This window comes from Callospermophilus lateralis, chromosome 16 (genome assembly GCF_048772815.1).
Source record: "Callospermophilus lateralis isolate mCalLat2 chromosome 16, mCalLat2.hap1, whole genome shotgun sequence".
Taxonomy (NCBI): domain Eukaryota; kingdom Metazoa; phylum Chordata; class Mammalia; order Rodentia; family Sciuridae; genus Callospermophilus; species Callospermophilus lateralis.
The window spans coordinates 60,529,116-60,552,579 of NC_135320.1; the positions used below are offsets into that span (position 1 = coordinate 60,529,116).

Sequence of the window (23,464 nt, forward strand, 5' to 3'; positions counted from 1 at the left end):
GAACCAAGGTCTAAAGGCAGCAGGGTCCTCTTGCTACTCTAGCTCAGTTGCTAACCAATTAATTACTTTCAAGATGAAACATCATATTAGGATTTCTGAGATTAATGTTTTAGACATCTATTATTAATTTTAAACTTCATACTCTTATGTGTTTAAGCTTGTGATTTGTTATTACATTTCCATTGCTGATGAGAACTTTCATTTTCTCAATGTCCCATACCTCTATGTTTCTGTATTTTTATGTTTTACCATAGCCTCTTTGCTCATGCTCACCTGTGTCTCTCAGAACCAGCATGCATCATGTAAAGCTATTCCAGGATATGAGAACAGACTGAGGGGTGTGTGTGTGTGTGTGTGTGTGTGTGTGTGTGTGTGTGTGTCTTGGAGAGAGAGAGGCAGGGGAGAGAGGGAGAGAAGAGAAGAGAACACACATTCATAAAGCATTTTCCTTAGGACTGTGTGAATGTGCAAACACTGACTATATGATGCTTTCCAGGTTGTGCTTTTTGCAAAGTTTTCCTGGGCTGCCTGTCAAGAATGTTAGTGTTTCTTGTTTGGTAGAGTGAGTACTCTCCATTCTCTGGCCATTGGTAGTGAACACTGTACCTATTCAGTCCGAGTCCTTGAAGTGGGGGAAGAGTTAGATCTCTATTTCTAACATATTTCTGCAATGAGATTTCCATGTTTCTTTTGTGGGTGTGAGAATGAAGAACAAGCTAAAGGCTCTTTGAAGGCGAGAAAAATTGAATATGGAAAACATCCTTTGTAGATAAAAGGAAGGGAGGAATGCAGATGGGTCCAGACATCAGGAAAAGAGATTCTTAATCTGCTGATTTGGTGAGTGCACAGATATCTTCAGTTGGTGTGTATCCATCATGTTTACATTTTGTGTTGTGTTTCAAGGACAATGAGGAAGATTCTGGATAGCATTCCCTTGAGCTTCAACTGCCTTTTGGGGTTCTAACAAAATATTGCTGACCAAGGTGGGAAAAACTATTACAACCTACTTTTTGTGCTTCAGTGGCTAGGGAATCTCGAACTAGTTCTTATGATGTTAAAAACAAAAAGAAAAACTTTGTGCCCTGTGTTAAGTAATTTGTGTTATTAATTACTCAGTTTTTAAATGTTGCAAGGTAATTTTCAGTTGAATTCTGTTTAAATGTAAATGTTGGAGTTAATTATGCATTACTGAAGAAATAACACAAATGAAGCCCCATATAATATACTTTTTGTTTTGACTTATGCTGTGAACAAATCTTCAACCTAACCAATTACCCAGACCTCTACTCTTAGCACCCACTCTCCTTTTGTCATCTTCCTAGTTGAATTTTTCTCACACTGTTGTTCCAGTCCTTTCTATCATGTCTTATATCTCTAAGCTCCTCCCTTTTACCAGCATAGCCATCATCAATCTCAGGTATTGATGTCATAGTGAAGATACGTATCAAAATAACAAGTTTAGTAATATAAAAGGGAACCGCTTCAATATGATTCGATGTACCTGATTTTATAAATTATACAACTTAAATAACATAACCTTATCTATAAATACCTAGCAATATTCTAAGAACCCTGAGACTTAAAAAAACTACTACCTTGAGGCAAGACAGTTATTCTGTGCTGTTTTGGTTGTCTACTCTTGAGTCATTTTTATGATTCACAGTATATTTATTTGTGATTACTATTACTTTTAATGTTAGAAGATTATGCAGTTTTTTAGTTCCTTTTTATGATTTTTTTTTCATGTTTAAAACTGTCCTTCAAATGCTAGTACTTAATACAGCCAGTGAGGAGGTTTTGCTCCCAGGGTAACATGAAATAGTCAACCCTCTGTCATCAGCAGTTCCACCCCCTGAGAGTGAAGATTTCTTCTTTAACCACCACCTGTTACTAAAATTTTCTGTAGTTTGTTGTGCTATAAAATAGATATGTACATATGATTTGTGGTATACTAACACACAAAACCCATGAGGTTAGGAATCCAATTTTTCAAAGAAGAGTTTGCTTTCCTATACACTCTACCACATGACTTCTATTGCTAAGACGGATATAACAGTAATGAAGAAATCAGATATGTGTATTCATATTCCAGGGACAAATCACGTGTAGTGGCTACATTCACAGAAAGTACCTTTGAGCTGGGCGTAAAGATAGGAGCAGATCTATGATACCACTAACTGGGAAGGCTAAGGCAAGAGGATCAAAAGTTCAAGGCCAACCTCAGAACTTAGTGAGACCTGTCTCAAAATAAAAACTATAAAGGGATGGGTATGTAGCTCAGTGGTAAAGCACCCCTGGGTTCAATTCCTAGTACCAAAAAAATTAAACTAAAAAATGCCTTTGAGCCATAATGAGTTTAATCAGTTACATCACATCTTCCTGGTTCACAAATATAATTTGTTAATAAGGTAAACATCACATATAATAACTCCCAAAATATGTACAAGTCAAATTATGTACCTTGTTATTTTTTTAAGCATATAACCAGAATGGGGAAAAAAAAAAGCCTCAGGAACTTTACTTAGAGCTTTCATTAGTCAGAATAATTAGGCTCAGTTCTACCAAACTAGGTTATTTAGTTTTGTAATCTGAAGCTGAGTAGAGCAAACTACATAACGATCACATTGTTTAATTATTTTCATTATATATATATATATATATATATATATATATATATATATATATATATCAACATTTCAGTATTATTTTAAAAGAGTTTTTGTTTTGTTTTAAGACTGCATAACAGTCAATAATAGGGATTTGCAGCTTTTGAAATCAAACTGTGTTGGCATTCGGATGGTTTCTGATACTCCTTTCTCAGAACAAACATTGTGATGAACTTTGCTCAACACTGATCTTTGTCTTCTCCAATTATTCTTGGAGGATAAAAACTGTGAAGTTGAATTAATGATTCTGAGTATGAACAGTTTTGAAGTTTCTGAAACACATTGTCAGATAGGCCTAATTATTATTTTTAATAAGTAACATTCTATTTTGAATACAAAAATAATAGTTTTTATTGTCAAGTATTGTTATAAGAACATCATATTTACTAACTTATTTCATCTTAAAAATGACTATTAGTCATTCCTCTTTTAAAGATGAGGAAAAGAGACATAGGAAAATAAAGTGACCAACTTAAGATCACAAACATAATGCTGGTATAGCCAGGAATACAATCAGACATTCTGGGGTAATAGCTGACATTCAATAATACTTAATATTAAGCAAACAAGTTTTTTTGAGTCTTTGACAGTTTCAAAATACATTGTTTGGCCCTAATAATTAGTTCCATGTTGTATGTACATTCTCATTTTACAGATTTATAAAAAACTCAAAAATTGGTATTTAGGTTAAGTAATTTGTGCAAGTCATATAATTACTAATTGCCAAAGCAAAATGTAAACTGATATTGTCTGGGTTACATGTTTCCAGTGTTCAAACATTGAATCTCTGCACTTCAAACCACTTGTTACGTTTAGGTTCTATATGACATGACCATATTAAAAAGTACACTTTAATTAGCAAGTTTTGGGTTAGATAGGAGAGATTCCTGGACATGGAGATCCTTGTGCAAGCTTAGGAATAATAGGACTGTATGTGCATCACTGGCAAGTTATTCTGCAAATATGTGCCATTTTATGTAAGAGAACAGTTTCTCTGGGGCCTTCACAATAAAATGCATGCTGAGCTGGAGTGCTAGGGTGGAGTGGGTGAGGTGGTCAAGCCTTCTGCCACAAGAGGACATCTGAGCTCTAGCCTCAAGGGTGAACTGCATTCCTAGGGGCTGATTGTTGCAAGCAGAAGAAAGCACATGTGCAAAGACCCTAACTTGGAAATGAGTTTTGGAAGGCTGATATGCCAACTCCAAGGAGGGAAAGAGGAGTTTGAGTTTATCTCAGTTAGTTAAGAGGGGCCAACTTCCAGGTGGGCCTTTGTAAGAGTTTTTGGGTCACAATACAGATTTTGGACGTCACCCTAAATGCAGACTGAAGACATAAAAGTAAAGGAATAATAAGATATAATTTGCATCCCCTTGACAAGGAAAGGACTCCTGTAGGAGAGGTTGGAGTGGATTCTTGGAGATAAGAGAGCTGGCCACTGCATTAGCTCTGCTGAAAGACAAAAGGAGGCTTGAAAGGACACAGAGTGGACTTGGTAAGATGTATTCCGTTTGAGCTATGTTTTGGAGGTAGAACTTTAAGGAGCCAATGAAAGATTTGATGCATGAGTGAGGGAAAAAGAAGAATCTAGTATGACTGTCCACTTTAGGGCTTGTGAAAACTCTTCTTTAATGGATTAATTGCTCCATGGGGGCGGGGACCTACTTGTCTCCTTTTTCATTAGCACAAGATATGTCAAACTGTAGAGGAAGTGCCTCAAAATATTATTGAATGATTAATATAGAGTGTTACCTATGATTAAATTATTTGATGAACATATTTCTCTTTATTTTGTACTCTTATATATTTTTTTATTTTTGCCTTATGGTGATGCTAAATGTATTTATATTTATGAAACATTTTTGTTTTTACTGTGTATTTTTGTTTATTTACTGTTCTACATTTTCTTTTGTTTTGTCTAAATTCTTATTCCCTATCCAAAGTTTTGATTAATAAACAAGTTTGCTTCTTGTGGTTATTATTTTTGAGTTTAATGCTTGAAAAAAATCTGAATTTAGTTTTTAAACAATTTGAGACAAGATCCTGAATTTAAATTGATAACTAGTTATTATAACTTCATTAATTAATCTTTCCCTGTTTAAAAAGTGTTTTTATTGTTAATTGAATCTTACAAATAACAATCTATTTCCAAGTGTTCATTTTAGTGTCCAATCATTGTACAACATGGCATTTTCAATGTACTGATTTTTCCCCGTGTTTATAATGTACGCACTTCTGGTATGTACTTGAGTTGGACCATAGTATTTATTTGCAACTCTTAATTATTTATTCCTCAGATGTTCTGCAGTTTCATTCTAATATAGTAGCAACTTGTCACATACAAATATTTAAATATAAATGAATTAAAGTTAAGTACAGTTAAAAATTCTGTTTCTCAGTCTCATTAGGCTTATTGCTCAAAATAGCCACGTGGGGTGAATGACTATGATATCAGACGGTGCTGAAACACAGAACATTTCTATCATCACAGAAAGTTATGACAGTTCAGTTCTACAGAGTCACTTTTTTCAACTTCCTAAAAATTCCCTAAGGAATTGTAAAATAAAAAATGATGCATTCACTTTGGAGATTATTGGCATTTTTATAATATCTAGTCTCTACTTATAAAATGAGTTATGCAGATGTGTATAAAACACACCTTCTTTTAACTCACATTAAATTTTGTGATTTTTTTCAATGTTATATATATCTTTCATGTTTTTGTTAGTGCATCATAATTAAACATAATAGTGAGGTCATTGTGACATATTTATATATACACATAATATAATTCACTCTTATTCATTCCTTAATATTTTCTCTTTCCCTACCTGCCTTCCTCCCTCTGTTCTCCTTCTTCTACTCTCTGGTTTTCCTTTTATTTGCATGTATTTTTTTCATTGGTGCATTACAATTATAATGCATCCGTGCCACATATATGTTTGGTTAAGATCAATTCTGGGCATTTTTCAATTTTTGAAATTATTTGATCACTAAAGATTTAAGAATGTAATTAATTACATAATAAATTCTTCATTCTTCCCATGGTCATTTTTCAACTCAGGTGTCCTACTTAAAAGTTTAAAAATATAGTAAGCTTTTTAAAAAGAAATCTTGCACTTATTTTTATTTTAAATTTTTTTATTAGTATGGTGTTCCTACTTGAGTTTTAAAAAAATCTATATTATTGTCTTTTTCTCTTCAAATTTTATTCACTTATGTTGATTGTTTTTTTTCTAAGAAATTTCCAAAGCTTTTTAATTTTTAAAGGAAGCAGTAGCTTTTATTGACTCCTCCCCCACCCCACTTTTCACAGAGTCTCTCTGTGGCTCTGAGACACTCTGCTGCTCCAAGAGGAGGGGCGAGGTCCTGGCTGACCTACCAGATGTCATCATTTGCCTTCAGGGCATCTTGTTTCCCTCACTCTGGAGCTCTCACCCCTCATTTCGCTGCCTCTCCTAAGTGCTCAGAAGTCAAAAATTAGGAGACGCTAACATTTGAATCCAAAATTACCAAGACCACATCCCTTTCGCTTTAACAAAGTAATGTTTAAGAAAAAATTCTAAGTCATTTAGAAATTATATTTAACTTCTAATTAAATTGCATTGTCCTAAAATTGGCATTTTAGAAACTGTTGAGCTTTGGAATTCTTAATATTTGGTCAGTGTTTGTAAGTATCTTATGAATCCCTGTAAACACTTATTTTTTGCTTATAAGAAATAGTATGGTATGGGACATTTAATTCTGTTCATGTAGGTGTTAATTATAGTTTTCAAATTGTTTACATTTTTAATGTTTTGTTTGCTCACTGTGGCATTATGATCATGGTTTGTTAGTTTTCTCTGCTCAATGGCATCGCTGTTGATTGTTTAAAATCAAGATAACAAGTGTCATTTGTGATACTAATATTATCAGCCTTCCTATATTTTTCTTTTATACTCCATGGTTTTTCCCTGTGTTTTCATTTGGAAAGCAACTTTAATATTTTAGAATATTTAATGAAAAATTCATATGCTTTTGTTTTTCTTCTAACTTTAAATTTTTTTCAATTATCTATCATCTTAGAGGCTGCATTTTTTGTGTTCCTAATGTTTACATACTAATTTTATGAGTATGTAAACATACTTTTTTGAACATGTTATTATTTCTTGTTTCTAATATTTTTTAAAATGTAGCAGTCCTACTAAATGAATATTAAAATATGTCATCTTAAAATTTGTTTTACAAATTTTATTTTTACCCAGTTGTCAAAATGAAAGTAAGTAACCCTTGCACCCTTTTTTTGGTACCAGGGATTGAACCCAGAGGCTCTTAGCCACTGAGCCACAACCCAGCCCTTCTTATTTTTTATTTTGAGACATTGTCAATTTATCTGCTCCCCTTTTAAAAAGAAACAAAATTCAGATTTTTGGGCTTCTTTTCAGCAACTTCTCTATTCTCTATTATTCTCACCTGTGTTTATTTACCTTATTAAAATTTAGTTCGTATTTTAATACATATTATCCAATATTCTGTTTTGTTGCCTTAGTCCCAACAAGCATTTGAATTCAGCAAAATAAACTTTTATTTGTAATTTGACTTTTAAAAATGGTTTTTGTCTTTAGTACATGTTACTGCTCTCTGAAAATTATTTTTTGAGCACAATTTTGCCATTCTTGTTGGTTAATAATTTATCTCTTTGAGAGATTATCTTCTAAAAAGGTTTGCAAGAATAGTGGTCCAAGGTTTAGAAGTCTGAGGCCATTTTATTCAACAGTCCATACACATTTCTTAGCTAACTCATTATGGTGTTCTTTCATAACCTGTCCCTGCAAACTTATGCTTTCACTTCTATATTGTGAGGGTTTTTTTATGTTTATTATTTATTTATAGTTGTCTTCTTGGTAGAGTCCTAGGTTGGGGATAGGAAGATGGGTTTGAAGATAGAAAGATGATTCTTTCCACACTCTTGCTACTTGAAAATACGTAAGGATAAACATTGTACTGATTTTAGTTTGTTTTCTTTAATCAAAAATATGGTGGCGTTCTTTAGGCCTGCAACTTCTTAACATGTATTACTTATTAATATTACACATAGGCTAATTCATTGCCTGTTTACTTAAATACAGGATTTTTATTAATGGGTTGCAACTCTGTCAACATATTTCCTAATGTTCCTTTCCCACCTCAAAACTTTTTAATCTGTTTTTTCTTTCTTCCTTTCTTTCTTTTTTTTTTTTTTTTTAAATCATTCTCTGCAATGTCATGCTGTTTCTTGGGATTTTTCTTCAGCATCACTGATGCAATTTTTCTGTGCCATCAAGTGGGCATATAATAATCTAATTATTATTATAATTTTGGTTATTGTGATCTTTATTGTGATTTTAATTTTCTTATTTCATGCTTTGCTCATTTAAAAAATTCTCTCAACAATCTTCCTGAGAATCTGAAGCTTATTTTTAAAAACTATTCTTGTATTTTATTAAGTCAATATTTTGGGGGTGAAAGATGAAGCTTTCCTTTTTTAGTTGAGAATGTATTGTTTATTTTAAGTTCCATGTTTCTCCTCCACATCCACCTCCCAACTCCTAGCTGTGCTTTAAATATATATTTTAACTTAATGAAATAACATAGATACTGCTAGGCTTTAAAGCAAAAAATCAACAGATGTGAATGTTTCTGTCATCTCCTTCAGCTTTGCACTGGTGGCTGGTTCTTTGGGCTCTGAGTCAAAAATGGCAAAGCCTGGATGATGTAGAATGGATTATCCAGCACTTCCAGGGCCAGAGAAATGCTGAGTTCATGCTGTTTTCTCCATCTCCATGAGAGTCCTAGTGAAAGTCCTGATCCCGGACATTGCAAAGTAACCAACATTTCAATGCACAGAGAGTGGATGATGGGGTTGTGGCTCAGTGTAGAGTGCTTGGCTAGCATGTGAGGAGCACTGGATTTGATCCTCAGCACCACATAAAAAAATAAATAAACAAATAAAGGTATTTTGTCCATCTAAAACTTAAAAAAAAAAATCAATGCACAGAGAGTACTCATCATTTTAGGGGACATCTGTGGTTATTAGTAAAATGCAGATTAAGCCATTGGTCCAATAGAAAATGAAACAGTCTAGGGAAGAGATTGAGATTATTTAGGAAGCTGAAGGATATGCAGCTTCTTTCCAGAATTGAGCATAAGTTCGCTCATGTTACATGTGCAGTATTGTTGCTTCAGCAGGTTTCATGAGGGCTTTCAAAGGAGTGGTTTTCTGTCTTTATTGACAAACAAAATTTCTAGAAGTGCACTTCTCTATTGTAGAACATAGATTTTATTAACTATGCCATTTTAGAAAGTTTTTCATCTAAACAGATTAACTTATCCCTTTGTTCTAAATTTGTTGAAGCTGTAATGGTTGTCACATTGGTAAGTCTTATTCCTTGATGATCCTTGATACAGAAGTTGTTACCATAAGGGAAAGGTTGCTTTTTAAAATTTAACTTGGCATCATATAAATATGAATTTTTACTCTTTGATTTCTTTTTCTTGTCTGTGTGAATATTATTTAGGAATGTTACCACTCAGTTTGAATTGTGCTAAATGAGCTAAACTTTCTCTAACCTCTGCACTGAATCATCTTCTTTCTCAGCCCCACCCCCTCAAGCATACATACAATATAAATTATGCTTTATTCCCTGTTTTACGTGTTGTTTCTTTCAAGGAGTTTGGAAATTTTTCAATAGCTACATATGGAATCCTGGTGGATTTCTTGACAGTATTTTGAATCCTCAACTTGTTAACAGCTCATGGAAAGATCAGATGCATCCGCCCCTGGTGCCTCCTGCAGATCCACTGTAACTTGCCATGGTCAGCCACATTTTGTAAAATGAAGTCCAAAAACAACCCAGGTAGTGGTTTCTACAGCTTGATTAAAATGGACTTAGTTGTGTCACAGTTAAACCCCCAAAGAGCTGTGGGAGTGGAATTCCCCCACAGTTCCTCTATGAGTCATAGACTATATGTACAGTGGATAAAATAAATGGTCAAACTGGCATTGCATGTGGAAACTAGGCCTCATAGAAAATGATGTTACAGAATTAATAAGTCAAGTTTCTTAGCAGTAGATATGCCGTATACCCCAGCAGAACAGGGTGTACTCCAGCAGAGTAGAATTAAAGTATAAAAGAACAAAATGACCTTGTGGGTTTACTGATGAGAGATAATGGTCACTCTTATCTTTCTTCTCACACTCTTGTAGGAATGTTGTAACTCAGATCTGCTTCATTTCCCCTCCTTTCAGGTTTAGAAGATAGACAGATCCCTGTGTTTCATCCTGTAGTCTGTGTTAAAATAACTTGGAATGCAGAATAAAAGTGTTGATTCCTGGGTCCTATCCTAGAGATGCTGAGTCTTTGGAAATGAGCCCTGAAAGACTGCATTTTTATTTTTTAGAAAGTAATGTGCACTAAAATTGATGTCAGAAGTAAAATACTAGAGAGTAAGACTGGGACCTTTGTCAACAATTGTAGGACCAACCATAGGTGCCACAATTTTCCTATAATATGCAAAGGGAAAATGCTGTTTTACTCAGTCTTTCCCATGCTTCTTTGATTCTTGAGCCAAGTGTTAGCCCAATTCCAACATAGAGTACTGGAAGGTGCAAGATGGTTTAGTGTGGTGTGATGCTTGGCAACAGGTATTTCTTTCCTTTTTGCAGTTAAAAAGCATATAGGCACAGGTGGAATGGGGATCAGATTGAATATTTACCGGTGAATGGAATTAATTAATTGATTTATTTATTTTTGCATCTGCAGGTAGTATTTACTTGGTTATATTTTTTCCAAGCCAAGAGTAAAATATCTTAAGAACATAAAAAATAAGAGGTGGAGCTGAAATAATGATTTTCTAAATATTGGCAGGATAATAATATCTAAGCTAGGAAATGAATAGTAACCCCCCTCTCAACATGTTTTGCTATTCTGGTTCTAGATAGTAATGTTCTACTAGCAAAGTAAAATAAAAATAGAAACAAAAACAATCTGAAAAAAATTAAATGATATTAAAAGGCAACCCTTTATTTGAGAACAGAAAATGTTTATTCCTAAGGTAGATGTACTTGCTGTTTCTGAGGGATGTGGAATCACGGGCTTAAGAAAGTAAATTGAATGTTCTTGAGGTTGCAGAGTCACTTGTACTTACTACCCACACCAAATTTTAAGTAAGTCCTGATAAAGCCAATGTTCTGGAACTTTCTTTCTAGAGGAAAGGGGTATGTATTTCTTTGGCTCAAGTATGAGAGAGAGAATGTATGGAGTTGCATAGCTACTGATAAGAACTTTCTAGATCTTCATGAAGTTGACGTTATTAATTCAACATGGAAAAAAAGAACTTTCCAACTCATCACTTTCCATAGATTTAGGAAGTGCATTCTTTCCTTAACAATTTAAAGTAGAAAATGAAATTCCATTGAACTGAAAAAAGAAGCTGCCGTTTGCTTCCCGTGTGTGATAGCATGCTGATGGTTTTGTGAGGAGTTCAGAGGCAGGAGCCTTATGGAGGCTGGACAGGGTTTATGACGCACACACTGGAGTGCTGTGAACTGCCAGTGGAGGGTTCATTTATGGCAGCTCTCCACCTTTGGCTCACCCCATAACTCCTGCCTGTAAAGGTGATTGCTTTTATTCTGCTGTCGGCTTTGTTGTGAAAGGCAGGGGATATTTTCTTTTTAGGAGAGCCTTTTGCTGCTTGTCTAGGCTGCAGCGCTGGAAGGGTATGATGAACCAGCTTTCTTATTGCTGCACCCTCCCTGCCCTCCTATTTCTCCAGGGAGCAAGCGCTCCTCTTAAATATACAGCTACACCGAGTGCCTGTGTGTCTTTAGACACTATTTTAATGTGCTAGTATAAAGTAAAAGTCATTCTGAAGGTGTATTTTATGGGGGAGTGCTTTCTGGGCCTCTTGAGATGTTCACAAGTACTGAATTGAGGTACCTCTGCAGCAGTTTAATGACAACATAGAACACTTGTTCTAAAGTGCCCTGTTGATATGTGTCCCAGGGCATGTTACAGTTAGAGCGGATTGAACATGTTGATTTTGTTTTTACCTCCATTAACACAGTCCCTTCATCTTGTTAGGGTTTTGCAATTCAAGACTTATTGGATGGATTTTCTGCTTTTTATTTTATTTTTTTTTTTTTTAGTATTTTTGTGTTTTGTTTTGTTTTGTATTTTGTTCCCCAAAGATTAAAGAGATCTGCCAGAATGGAAATGTGGGAAATTACACATACACCTGTGAAATTAGGTAAATTCTTATAAAGTTTGTATTCCAACCAATACATGGGATCTACAACAATGCTTTGTTTTGTGCGGGGGTTTTTTTTCTGGCTGTGCAAGGAACATGTGTGCAGGACCGTACAGGCTTAGAGAGAATATGCATCATTATTTACTGTGTCAAACCAAACGGAGGGCCAAATTGGCAGCATTTCAGGAGCAGGAGGCCACACCCATTTGTGAAAAATGGAGCAGTTCTGTAGTTGCCCTCACCTTGACTGTTTAGTTCAAGGTGGTGGTGCTAGTACATGCAGTTTGATGAGCCGCATTTGTGGGTTAATAACGTGGCTCTCACTATGATGCTGTGGCACAAAATCGAAAAGGCCATAGTTGGTTTGTGCGCAGACCCGATTATAATAATGGGGTGGAGTGAGGGATAAAGAGCACGGGAATTTCTATATGATCTGGCCTGGACTTCTTGTGCACATGTATCATAATTTATTGATTGGCCAGCTTTACCTGAGTAGTGTACCCCTCCTCATATCTCATGATATGCCAGCCCCTCAAAGGAGGAGGATGAAAATACTTCTGCTCTTTGAAGTTCTTCTTCTTTAAAAGAATCAAACAGGAGACCATAATTTTAAAATATTGAGATGCTATCCCGTGACTTTCTTTCCCTACCATAGCCAGACATATGTTGGGGGAGATTCTTGAGTCAAAGTCATCCTGGTCAATTGATTGACTCCAGGACTCCAGGAGTGAATGGGGAAGTCACAGTTGGGATCATCCTGCAATGGCTACAGTCTATTCCGTGTCATCCCAGAATCAGCTGAAAGAATGCTCTTTGGGCACTTGCTGAACTTTTGGCGATAGTGGCAGAACAGTTAACCAACATTAAATACCTAAAGTTAATCTGCCCATTATCAGGAGTGACTACATTGAATTTCTTAGGTGAAAATTATTTTGATCATAGATCATCAGATACAGTACCCAGCCTGTCTATCTACAGCTGAGGTTGGAGCACATATAACTCACAAATTATTGTACTGTTTCTAGAAAATGACAATAATCAATATAATTTATACTATTAAAAGTGACTTCTGTGTAGCATTTGTATTCCAGTTTAGTTGTTCTTAAACTTGAGTGAGCATGCATCAGAGTCACCCATTCGGTTTCTCAAAACACAAATTAAGGCCCCACCCATGGAGTTTCTGAAATCAGTACATCTGGGGTGGGGTCTGATAACTAATTGGATTTTCTAATAAGTTTCTGGGTGATACCAATGTTGCTTGTCCAGGGGTGACACTTGGAGAGCTAATGTTTGCTGATCAACTACTTGGAATCAGCCAGTGAAGTCAGGTGTCATGGAGAGAGTAGTTATTTTATTAAATGTTTTCTCCCAGAATTTCAATTAATAATAAATTATATAGGTAAAGAATCAATTTAACAGGATAGCTCCAGAAAGGGTGTTATTAAAATGAAGGATTAGGAAGGAGAAATTGACCTATTTGACGAGATGTATGTTAGATAAAAACTGTGTTAGATAAGAAGAAACAAAGTTTACATATAAGATAACCAAATTCTGATGCAAATATTTGCGTTGACTTTTTTCCTCTAATTAATTGTTTTTCTATAAAATCCTACAGTGATTTAATATTTTCCCTTATTTTCTGCCTGTAGCTATATTGTTTCATAAGAGACGGAGTCATGCATGCTGAATATTAAGGACAATCTTTAATCATCTCGGCCTTATGAACCTGTTTAATAAAGTTGGTCACCAAAGCCTTTATTTGGTATTCATTGTGTGGCTAGTGCTTTTGTTGTTGTTGATTTAAAACAATAAATCGACTTGTATGTTACCTTTGATTTGCTCTAGAAAGAGAAAGAAATATAAATTCCATTCTGGCTTCAAAAGATTGCATTCTTCATTTTTTTTCTTTTCTTTTATTTCTTTGTTTAAAACATTTTTAAAAATCACTTCTCTTTTACATGTACTAATTTAGTTTCATTATAAAACCATATAGGCTATTATCAACTAGTTTTTAAATAGAAACACATATAATAGTTTTGCAGCATTTCATTTGTTAAGTAAGAGTAACACATTTCAAAACATCATATCTTATGGATATAAAGAAAATATGTTTTCTTGTAGATATTGTTAAAATTACAAATTTTGATGAATTCATTTGTAAATATTTATCTGCCACATATCATACATAAAGGGTTCAAGGGATAGTTTCAATCCCTTTTCTTTCTTAGTCCTAAATTCTTTTAAAAACTAATGCCCTGCATTCATACTCTAGGGACTGAATAACACCCAGTGTCTTCTGGCAGATGTGCTCACTTTTAGAAAAATCCCTGCTTGCCCATTCTCGTATCCCTTCAAAAATGTCTGTCAGGCTGAGGGTGGGTAGCCTCTGCTTTGAATAACCAGGAAAGGACAATGGGTATCATACTGTCAAGTGAAATAAATTTTATTTAACAACATGAGTAGGGATAGTTTAAAACTATGTATATAGATTGCTATTGCTCCTTTATTTTGGTCCTCAATGTTTTTACAATTAAATACTATTGAAAAAAATCATTATTTGAGTGAGTATTGTACAGTGGCTAAGGTACCATTACCTGCTGCTTCCAGTTGCAAATGTGGGTAAGAGAATTATAATGTAACTGAGGATGAAAGGAAAATGCAGAAGTAATTAGAAATTTAGAGTGTCAGTGCTGTTTGAGAAGACTTTTTGTGCCCCTCCATCCATGGTAAAATAGAACATTTTTGTTTTGTTTTAATCATTCTATAATTGATAAACTTTGTCCTCTTAGTTGGATTATTGAATTAGTCACTCCACTTGGCTGGGACTATCTCACCTTTATATACTCTTATTCTAGTGCCCAGTACAGTACCTGCCATGTTCAGTAGCCTCAATAAATATTAGTAAAGGAAATTATCAATAAATGAATAAACACGGGAAAATATCATGAAGAGAACAAAATGAGGTATCAGACTTTACATTTACTGGTGTAAAACATTAAATGGAAGATCCCAGGACTGGGTGTATATCTCAGGGCAAAGCACTTGCCTAGCCTGCTTGAGGTCTGGGGTTCTATCCCTAGCACTACACACAGACACAAATACACACTCTCTCTCTCTCTCTCTCTCTCTCTTTTCTAAAAATAAGCATTTCGTAAGTTTGAAATAACTTTTATTATAGAAAATTATTACAGTTTTTCTATTTTATGATTAATATTATCAAATTATTATTGTGCCAAATTTATTAATTAAAATTTGTCATAGGTATGTATAGGAAAAACATGTCATATTAATAAGGTTTGGTACTTTCCATGGTTTCATGAATCCACTGGAGTCTTGGAATGTATTCCCTGTAGACAAGGAAGGACTACTGTATTATTTTAGCAAAAGCTATACTAAGATACTTTTTCATGATGGGGCTCTGGACAGAGACCTGATTATGAGATATTTGAATTTCAATGCCATTGCTGTCACTAACTTTCTTGGGTCAGTGCACAAGGCATTTACTAATGAACCAAATTTTCTTAATGCCTGAGTTACTTCCTGAGAGTAAATTAGTCATTAGAGATCTAGTTCAAATTTTGTCTGTATTTCTTCCTCTAACTTTATTTTCCCTGTGATATCAGCGCTTTATCTACTATGTAAGACTGACTGCTGCTTGCAAGGTTTGCATACATTCTAAGCAAATGTTGTTTTCTTGTTAGCATCTTTCAGCTAATTTGAAGCAGGGCATTTCCAAAGGGAAAAAATATTTTAAAAATTTAAATTGTTTTCAGGTTCTATAGAAAAACTGTTAACATTTCCATTTATAAAAGTGGCTGATGACTGTACAGCAAAGAATATTACTCCATTTTTTAAGATTAAAGAGTACCTTTTTCCCCCCTAAAGAAATAATTTTAATATGACCTGACCCCTTCCCCTTCATTTTACAATGGTATATGGTCAAATTGAACCCTCCATTAAAAATTCTCTAATATCCTTTTTTGCATTAACATTTCAAAACTCAATTTAAATATTCACAGATCTCATTTTTAATCAACTTAACAAAATTCAGGTAATTTTCTTCAACTTTCTTGATTGAAGGACAGCAGTTGGTATAGATATATATATAAAAAGATGTGCAGCTATGAGCAAAGTCCCAAATCAATTATATATAAGAAATAACACATGGAAAGAAATTAATCAAAAAGAAGAATTTCTACTATATGATTCTCTAGTCTGCTACCTGCAGGCAACAAACGCAAATGAAAAAAAAAATCAACATTCTTCTGGTAGATAAGGAGAAAATTAATAAAAATGTTTCCTTCTTTCTAGATCCCCTGATGCAACAATTGTTGAAAGTGGGTGACTGCTGGAAGAACTTGCCTATTTAAAATATATTTTTTTAAACTACAGAAATAAGGTTTTATTCTTGCTGTTAAGCTCAATTACATGAGTAGTATGGATCTGCACTGTCCAAAGAGCATCCCTCTTCCCTGCCCCTTCTCATTAAATGGCTCTGTGGGATGTGCATGAGACAAATGTAATAGGACACGATAGAGAAGCATTTGGAGGTGTGCCTACAGGCTAGTGATTCATAAGGAAGTCTGAATATAACAGACGAATACTCTAGGACAGGAATTACTGAAAGCCACAAAAATACCACCAAGGAAAAAAATAGAGAAAACATGTAAGCACTGTAAAGCTAAAAATGTTCCAATTCCTTAGTGAGATGGAGAGGAGCATGTTTTAGTCTGATTCAGATTTTGAGTTGTTTTTTTTTTTTTAATTCTAATTGAACAGGGCATATGTATACAGAAAATGTAATACTCATTTTTTTCATATTAGAAGGGATTTTTATTTTGTGTTTTATGAATGTTATTTGGCAATTAACAAAGAAATAGAAGGTGGGAATACAAATGGTTAGGTAACAAGATATCCAGTTTAAATCCACTGGTTCATTTTCACTTTAAATTTAGGTGACAAAAATAAAATCTAAATTTAAGATGAAAGGGTCTATTCTAACTCTTATTACCTATCAATTAATGTAGAGCTTATGTAGTTTTAAAATATATTTTATATTCATATATTGAATGTGAACCAGAATTGAACTTTTATTTTTATATTGACATTTTGCAAGGTAGCATCACTCGATGAAAGTAGCTCAATTGTAATGGGATCATTCAAGCTTGGTGTACAATTTTGCTTGAATTGTTGGTTTTGGAGGTCCCCATAGATACATATAGATAGATAGATAGGTAGATAAGAAGAAATGGATTTTGTGTGCCTTCCCATTCCTTTGTCTGAATAGATAGATCTATTGCGAAGGAGTTTTACAGAGCAGAAAACAGGAGTCAGCAACCTAGGTAGAGCAGCACTATTTTCATTTTTGTTGATTCATTAAGATTTTAAGAAATTTAATCCATTGGAGTGGATTCTTCACTCTGTTTGTGAATAAAATGATATAAAGTTAGTGATGGGAGTTTTAATTTCTAATATTAATAAATTAGGCTATCTGATATAAAAAGGATTCAAAGTGGCATATATTGAGAAATACTGGAATAGAAAGGTCTGGAAATATTTGTATATTTTCAGGGGAAACTCACCTAGCAGAATTTCTGAGCACACTGTGATGGATTATTGTAATTATTGGGAATGATAATATTTTAATGTGACGCTCTTCCCACCTGTCAGTTGTAATCAAGGCTGCCCAGTATTCTGAAACAATCTCATTTTGCTAGGTGGCTAGTCTTGTGCAGCCTTTAGAATGCTTAGAATATTAATGCTTGGAGGGGAGGCTGAATGCTCTCTATAGTTCCATTTGTTTTAATCAAAATGCATGCACAACCAAACTAAACTAATGTTTAATAAATTAACACCAATGAGTGCTTTAGAGTAAAGGCCCCTTCTGGGGGATATTGCATTGGAACCATAGGTCTGGCATTTCTTTCCTCTCTCCTTACATGACAATGTATATTAATTTCTGAAGAATTTAATTTCTTTCTTGGGTGCCTCTTATTCTCAAGTGCTTTGAATTTATCTGAACAAGGACACTCTACCATTTAGGTAAGGGTCATTGTGTTTATATGGGCTGCCAGAGTATGAAGTTATTCATCAAGGCAATGCATAGTCAAAGACATGTGTGTGATTTCTTATGTGCTATGCTGTTCTCCATAATTTCTTACATTACCTCACTGTAGTAATTAATTTTAATCCTTTTTCTGAATTTTTATATGTATTTTATATTTTTCTCAATTTTCTTGATAAACTTCTAGCTGCTACTTCACTTGCTATGGATGTGATAAAGGGATTTTTTTGAAACCCCTGGAATTTCAGCAACAGTTTTCTCATAAACTCAATTATATAGGGGAATTGGTACTCCTCTAACTGCTTCTTAACCATACCAATTCAGTTCTTTATTTTCACTTTACTCCATGATTATGCTGCCAGTGTATGGGATGAGACTATTTAATCTTGAACAACCTATTTGTCCTTTACCAACTCCTGATTATTGAAATAATCACCAAATAAAAATTTCTCTGATCCATCCACCTGAGTCACAGCTTTTACAATGCAGCTGATGGTACTGGCTAAAGGAAAGGCTTCATCATGCATGGGGATGGCCCTCAGTATTGCAAGGAGTAATGAATCTGCAGAACATTTCTTTTCTTCAGTTTTATCTCTGGAGAGCAAAGGTAGCTGTGGCCAGAGCAAGTGGAGAGTGAGTATGCAATTGTCTCTCTCCTCTAATAATAGAGATTCTGCTTTGCACCCCTCAGACTATACCAGTATTCCCCATTATTCATCCAGTATAAACTATGGAAGGATGCCTACTCATTCATGCTGAGAGACAGTTAACAGCATTATGGGCCTAACCTTTAGCACTATTGCATTCAAAGTTTTAGGATATATGACTAATTATTGGCATTTTAAAATGAGGTAAATGTTGATATTTATGAACATTGAGACTATTAATTCTGTCAAGTGTGTTTGAATATCTGTAAATCAGAAGCAATTGAAGAGCTGAAATTCAGATTTCCTCACACTTGCCTGCCAAGTGGCCTCAATCAGAAGTAATTTTCTCCATGAGGGCACATGGAGCTCCGTCGTGAGCCTTTTCTGAGTAGATATTATTATTTGTGTCAAATTATGTGTGGTGATTTTTCTGAAGTGGACTTCTGTGCCCACTAATCCATACACAGGAGGTTCCTTCATTCCCTCCTTCATTGGTGCTATTAATTATACTTGTGCTTCAAGTGTCTCTTACCCTTTTAACGTGTTAGTTTATGGCCACCGATTATCTGTAAGGTTTTCCTGTTAAAGAAACATGCAATATAGAGAGTAGAGGGAGATCTGATCTGAAACCATAAATATTATGCATTTTTAAGAGAAACCTTTTCCCCAGAGTTTGATTTGATGGCATGTTTAAAGAAATCGTTAGTAATTTCACGTTTTAAATATAGTAGATTTTACAAATCTGACATTTACTTTGGGAGAATTGCAAGTTGGTCATTAAATCTCCTTCTTGAGGCCTGTTTTCATTATTGACAAGGAGACATTGTGTATTTTGAACAAATGAGCTCAAAATTTTTTCACCTTTTATTTGGATTTTTGTAGTTTGTTTTGAAAATAAGTGCTTCTTTTCAGTTACCTGCTTGGAATTCCAAATTGATAGCTGATAATAAAATCAAACAACTGCTGGAATATGCAATACTATACTATCAATTAAGTACTTGTTGTAAAATTTGAAATAAAAGTTTATATAGATAGATAGATAGATAGATAGATATGGTTTCTGTGCACAAATACATATAGATGTGTGTGTGTGTGTGTGTGTGTGTGTATAAAATCACCATAACATTGACTTAATTTGAGGTTTACTAAGCATAAATCAATGCTTTGTGGTTTTGTGTTCTTTCAAATTTTCACATAAGCTTATCTATTTACTTTTTTATCTATTTAATTTTTAATACAACTGCTAAATTTTATTTTGAGATCATCTTACTGAAGCCAATTTGTTGTCACTCAGTATTTTAAATATACCATATGTGCTCAGAATTATAATTTTTAAAAGAAAAACATTTATTAATATTTTTACGATATGCATGAATTCTCTTCAGTATTATAGTATTATTGTACTTTTCATACTTTACATATGAGCATTTAAAATATTTATTTTACAATTGGAGCCTTTTTTTATTTGCTAGTAAAACAGAGTAAATATTCCTAAAGTTCCAAAAGGAGTATAAATTATAATTTCTGTTATAGCTAGTATAGTTACTTTATAGATTGATTCAGCATGGTTATAAATAATGTAAATGATAAATATTAGTAATCAATTACTTTATTTTTGGTAAATTTACAAGATAATCTTAATGATTTTGGAAAGGTGAGAACTTAGTATTTTGGTTTTCAGTAATCTGAGAAGAGCCCTAAGAGGCTCTTCAATTTTAGATTGGATTATTAAGCGCCATGAATAAGTAATTATGTAAATGTGAATTAACCATTTTCTAAATCATTTTGTCTACCAGCTACATGTTTATAGTTTTCTTTCTAAAGGAATATATTTAAAACAATGGTTTGCATTTTTAAAATGTGTTAAAACAATCTTAAATTTGCAAGTTAGCTTTTTCATTTATCATCTTGTAATCTTACTCTCTTAATTGACCTCCAAAGCTTTACTTTCTAGATCAACGAAATAAAAATAGTAATACCTACCATACCTACCTCACTGTTTTATTTTAGATAACATGAAAGAAAGTGCTTTGAAACTCCCATATGAAACACAAATGGGACAGCTTTGTATGTCTTCTTCTTTAGACCAAGCTTATTATTATAATTAAGTTCTTTGAAAAATAAAAATAAGGGAAATACCCTATTAGTGTCCTGATTTGACTCAGCATTAATAATTAAACTTGTCTTTTGAAACTGTCAAATTAACGTTTTAAGGATTGTGGTATTTGATATTCTTTCTATTTTATATATTTCTGCATGTCTATTTGAAATAGTTGTTCTAAAAGGTGAAATATTATAAATGATGAAATAGTTAAGGGATTAAAAACTGATGTAAGACCCCTGACTTTTGAATGTGATTTGTGCAAAAACAAAATCCATGGCTCTTTTTAACTCTCCACCTTGAGCATAAGGACTGTGTGAGAAAACTGTATTAACAGAGTGTTTGGAATTAGGGCATTTGATCCTCCTTAACATTTATTATTTTGAAGAAAAGAGGAAAAATAAATTCTAAAAAGGAAAAAAAATCTGAAAGTAAATTTTTGCTTGGATGTTTCTTAATTTAAATCCATGCAACTAATTCTGTACATGTAAAGGTGTCATATTAATTCAGTCCTTTGGCAAGTGACTTTGGGGAAAACACTAGTTATACCACTGTATATAGGTATATACTTGTTCTTGTTTACTCATGCATATATAATAAATGTAATATATGCACAATTTTAAACTATTCATAAGATTTCTCCTTGGGCCCTGAAAAATTTCTAGCACATTTCTAAAAAGTAAGAGAGAGAGAGAGAGAGAGAGAGAGGGACTGCCTAAGCCTTGGAGTATTTAGCCTGTCTGATGAGACTGGTGACATGAGTGACAATTAGTACAAATTACCATAATTGTGTTCTTTGGATAAAATGCCATATTACTTCTTTAGGAGCAAATGCAGACTTCTGCTTAGCAAAATGAGTTGGATACTCTGATTCTTTAGAGGCAGTCAGAAATGCACAATCGGCAGTGTGGTATTCCCACGTCGACCACTTCAGATCCATCTGAACAACCCCAGCCCTCCCTTTCCTTTCAGTAAAATAGGTCCATTAATGTAGTGCACCTCACTCTCTTTCTCTCTAAGGGAGTTGTATTTTTATTACTGAAAAAGTATCACATAAATACAAATTACATTTTTTCATTAGAAAACTACTTTTCATTTCAGAAAAAATTCAATTAATTATGAATAGGGTTATGCTTTCATCAGGGAGAGAAATATGTAATTTTTCTTCAAGCCTCAAACACATATAATGAGATCTTTTCTTGGAATCCACTCTTAAGATGGATTTTTAAAAGTATAGACTTTATTAAAATCTCAGTTCAATTAAAATGCATTCAATTACTTTAAATCTTTATTAAAATCTCAGGTAAAATTGTACAACAGTGTAAAAGAGACTTGTACTCTTTACCAGGCAGTTAATCCTAACAAATGAACATAAAGTGCACAGTTTTGCTGCTCAGAAGGGAATATAAGTTTGGGGCTTAGGTTGGGGGTAGGGAAGGATTGAAGATGAAGGTTGATTTCCATGGAGTATCTTCAGCCATTAGTTTCTGTCCACTTCTCAAGTAGGTCACTTTTGTCTGAATATGAATGTGGCAATATCTTGTATGGGTCCCCTTGGTGGGACTACTTGGAATGTTTTCCTCGCCTCTGTACTCACAAAGACCCTGTTATAAGGGTTTATTTCACCCTCTTCCTTGGATGTTTTTGGTACAGTGTCCCTGATTCTTTTTCAAGGGCCGCTTGAAGATGCCATTGAAGATGAGGAAGAAGAGTGTCCATCAGAGGAAACAGTCATCATCTCAAAAGGAGACTTTCCATTGGAGGAAAGCTTGTCCACAGAATTTGGGCCTGAGAATCTGAGCTGTGAAGAGGTGGAATACTTTTGTAACAAAGGTAATCATTGATAGTTGGATGTAATGTAAGTCTACTTAGATGATGTTGTCATGATAGAATGGAATGAAAGTGCCATTAGCTCTGAAACATAGCTAGACAGTCTGATAATAGATGCAGAATTTTCAAACAACACATTGTTTTGAGGGATAAAAGAAGTAATTCCACTTTAATAATAAACCTATTCTATATTTAAATGAATATTTTCATGTGGATTGGCCAATTAACCATATACATTTTCATGTCAGTTGGCCAGCTAGCTTTAGTATATTTGGTGGTTATTATTTATTCATTTATTCTTTCAACAAGTATTTATTGAGTTTCAGTTGTTTGCAAGGTGCTGAATTAGGTGTTGAGTGTAAGTACTGAGTAGGGCAGAGAGACACCAAGCCCAAACTTCTGACACACCACTTTTGAAAACTGAAGTCTGAGGTGTTTGACTTATTTGATAGTATTTAAAAGGGACTATCAAACTGGAGGGTAGTCCTTTTTAGATATTGTCAAAAAAGAAAATGCACACTTTTTCCCCACAGTAGATCCTCATTTGGTGGGGGGTTCCAGGGATTGAACTCAGGGGCACTCGACCACTGAGCCACATCCCCAGCCCTATTTTGTATTTTATTTAGAAACAGGGTCTCACTGAGTTGCTTAGCCTCTTGCCAATGCTGAGGCTGGCTTTGAACTCTCAATCCTTCTGCCTCAGACTCGCTAGCTGCTGGAATTACAGGTGTGCACCACCATGCCTGGTAGTAGATCCTCTTGACACCCTAACATAATCCAAGAGGCACCTGAGGCATATCTTAGTTTATTTCTAACCTTGACTGCCAGCTGAGTGACTTTACCAGTTATATCCTCACTGGGCACAAATCCTCATCTGCTTACTTTTTCTAAA

General features: G+C 34.1%; 1 protein-coding gene across 2 annotated transcripts in view; it reads left to right on the forward strand.

Annotated features, from left to right (window-relative positions):
- Nucleotides 1-23,464, forward strand: part of Zfpm2 (zinc finger protein, FOG family member 2) — a 426,462-nt gene that overhangs the window by 66,414 nt on the left and 336,584 nt on the right. Inside the window, exon 2 of one of the 2 annotated variants that reach the window (XM_076835469.1) lies at nt 22,417-22,575. The exons of the other annotated variant lie outside the window; for it this stretch is intronic. Within the exon in view, the coding sequence (XP_076691584.1) occupies nt 22,417-22,575 (159 nt within the window). The remainder of the gene's footprint in view (nt 1-22,416; nt 22,576-23,464) is intronic. 2 annotated transcript variants of the gene reach the window in all.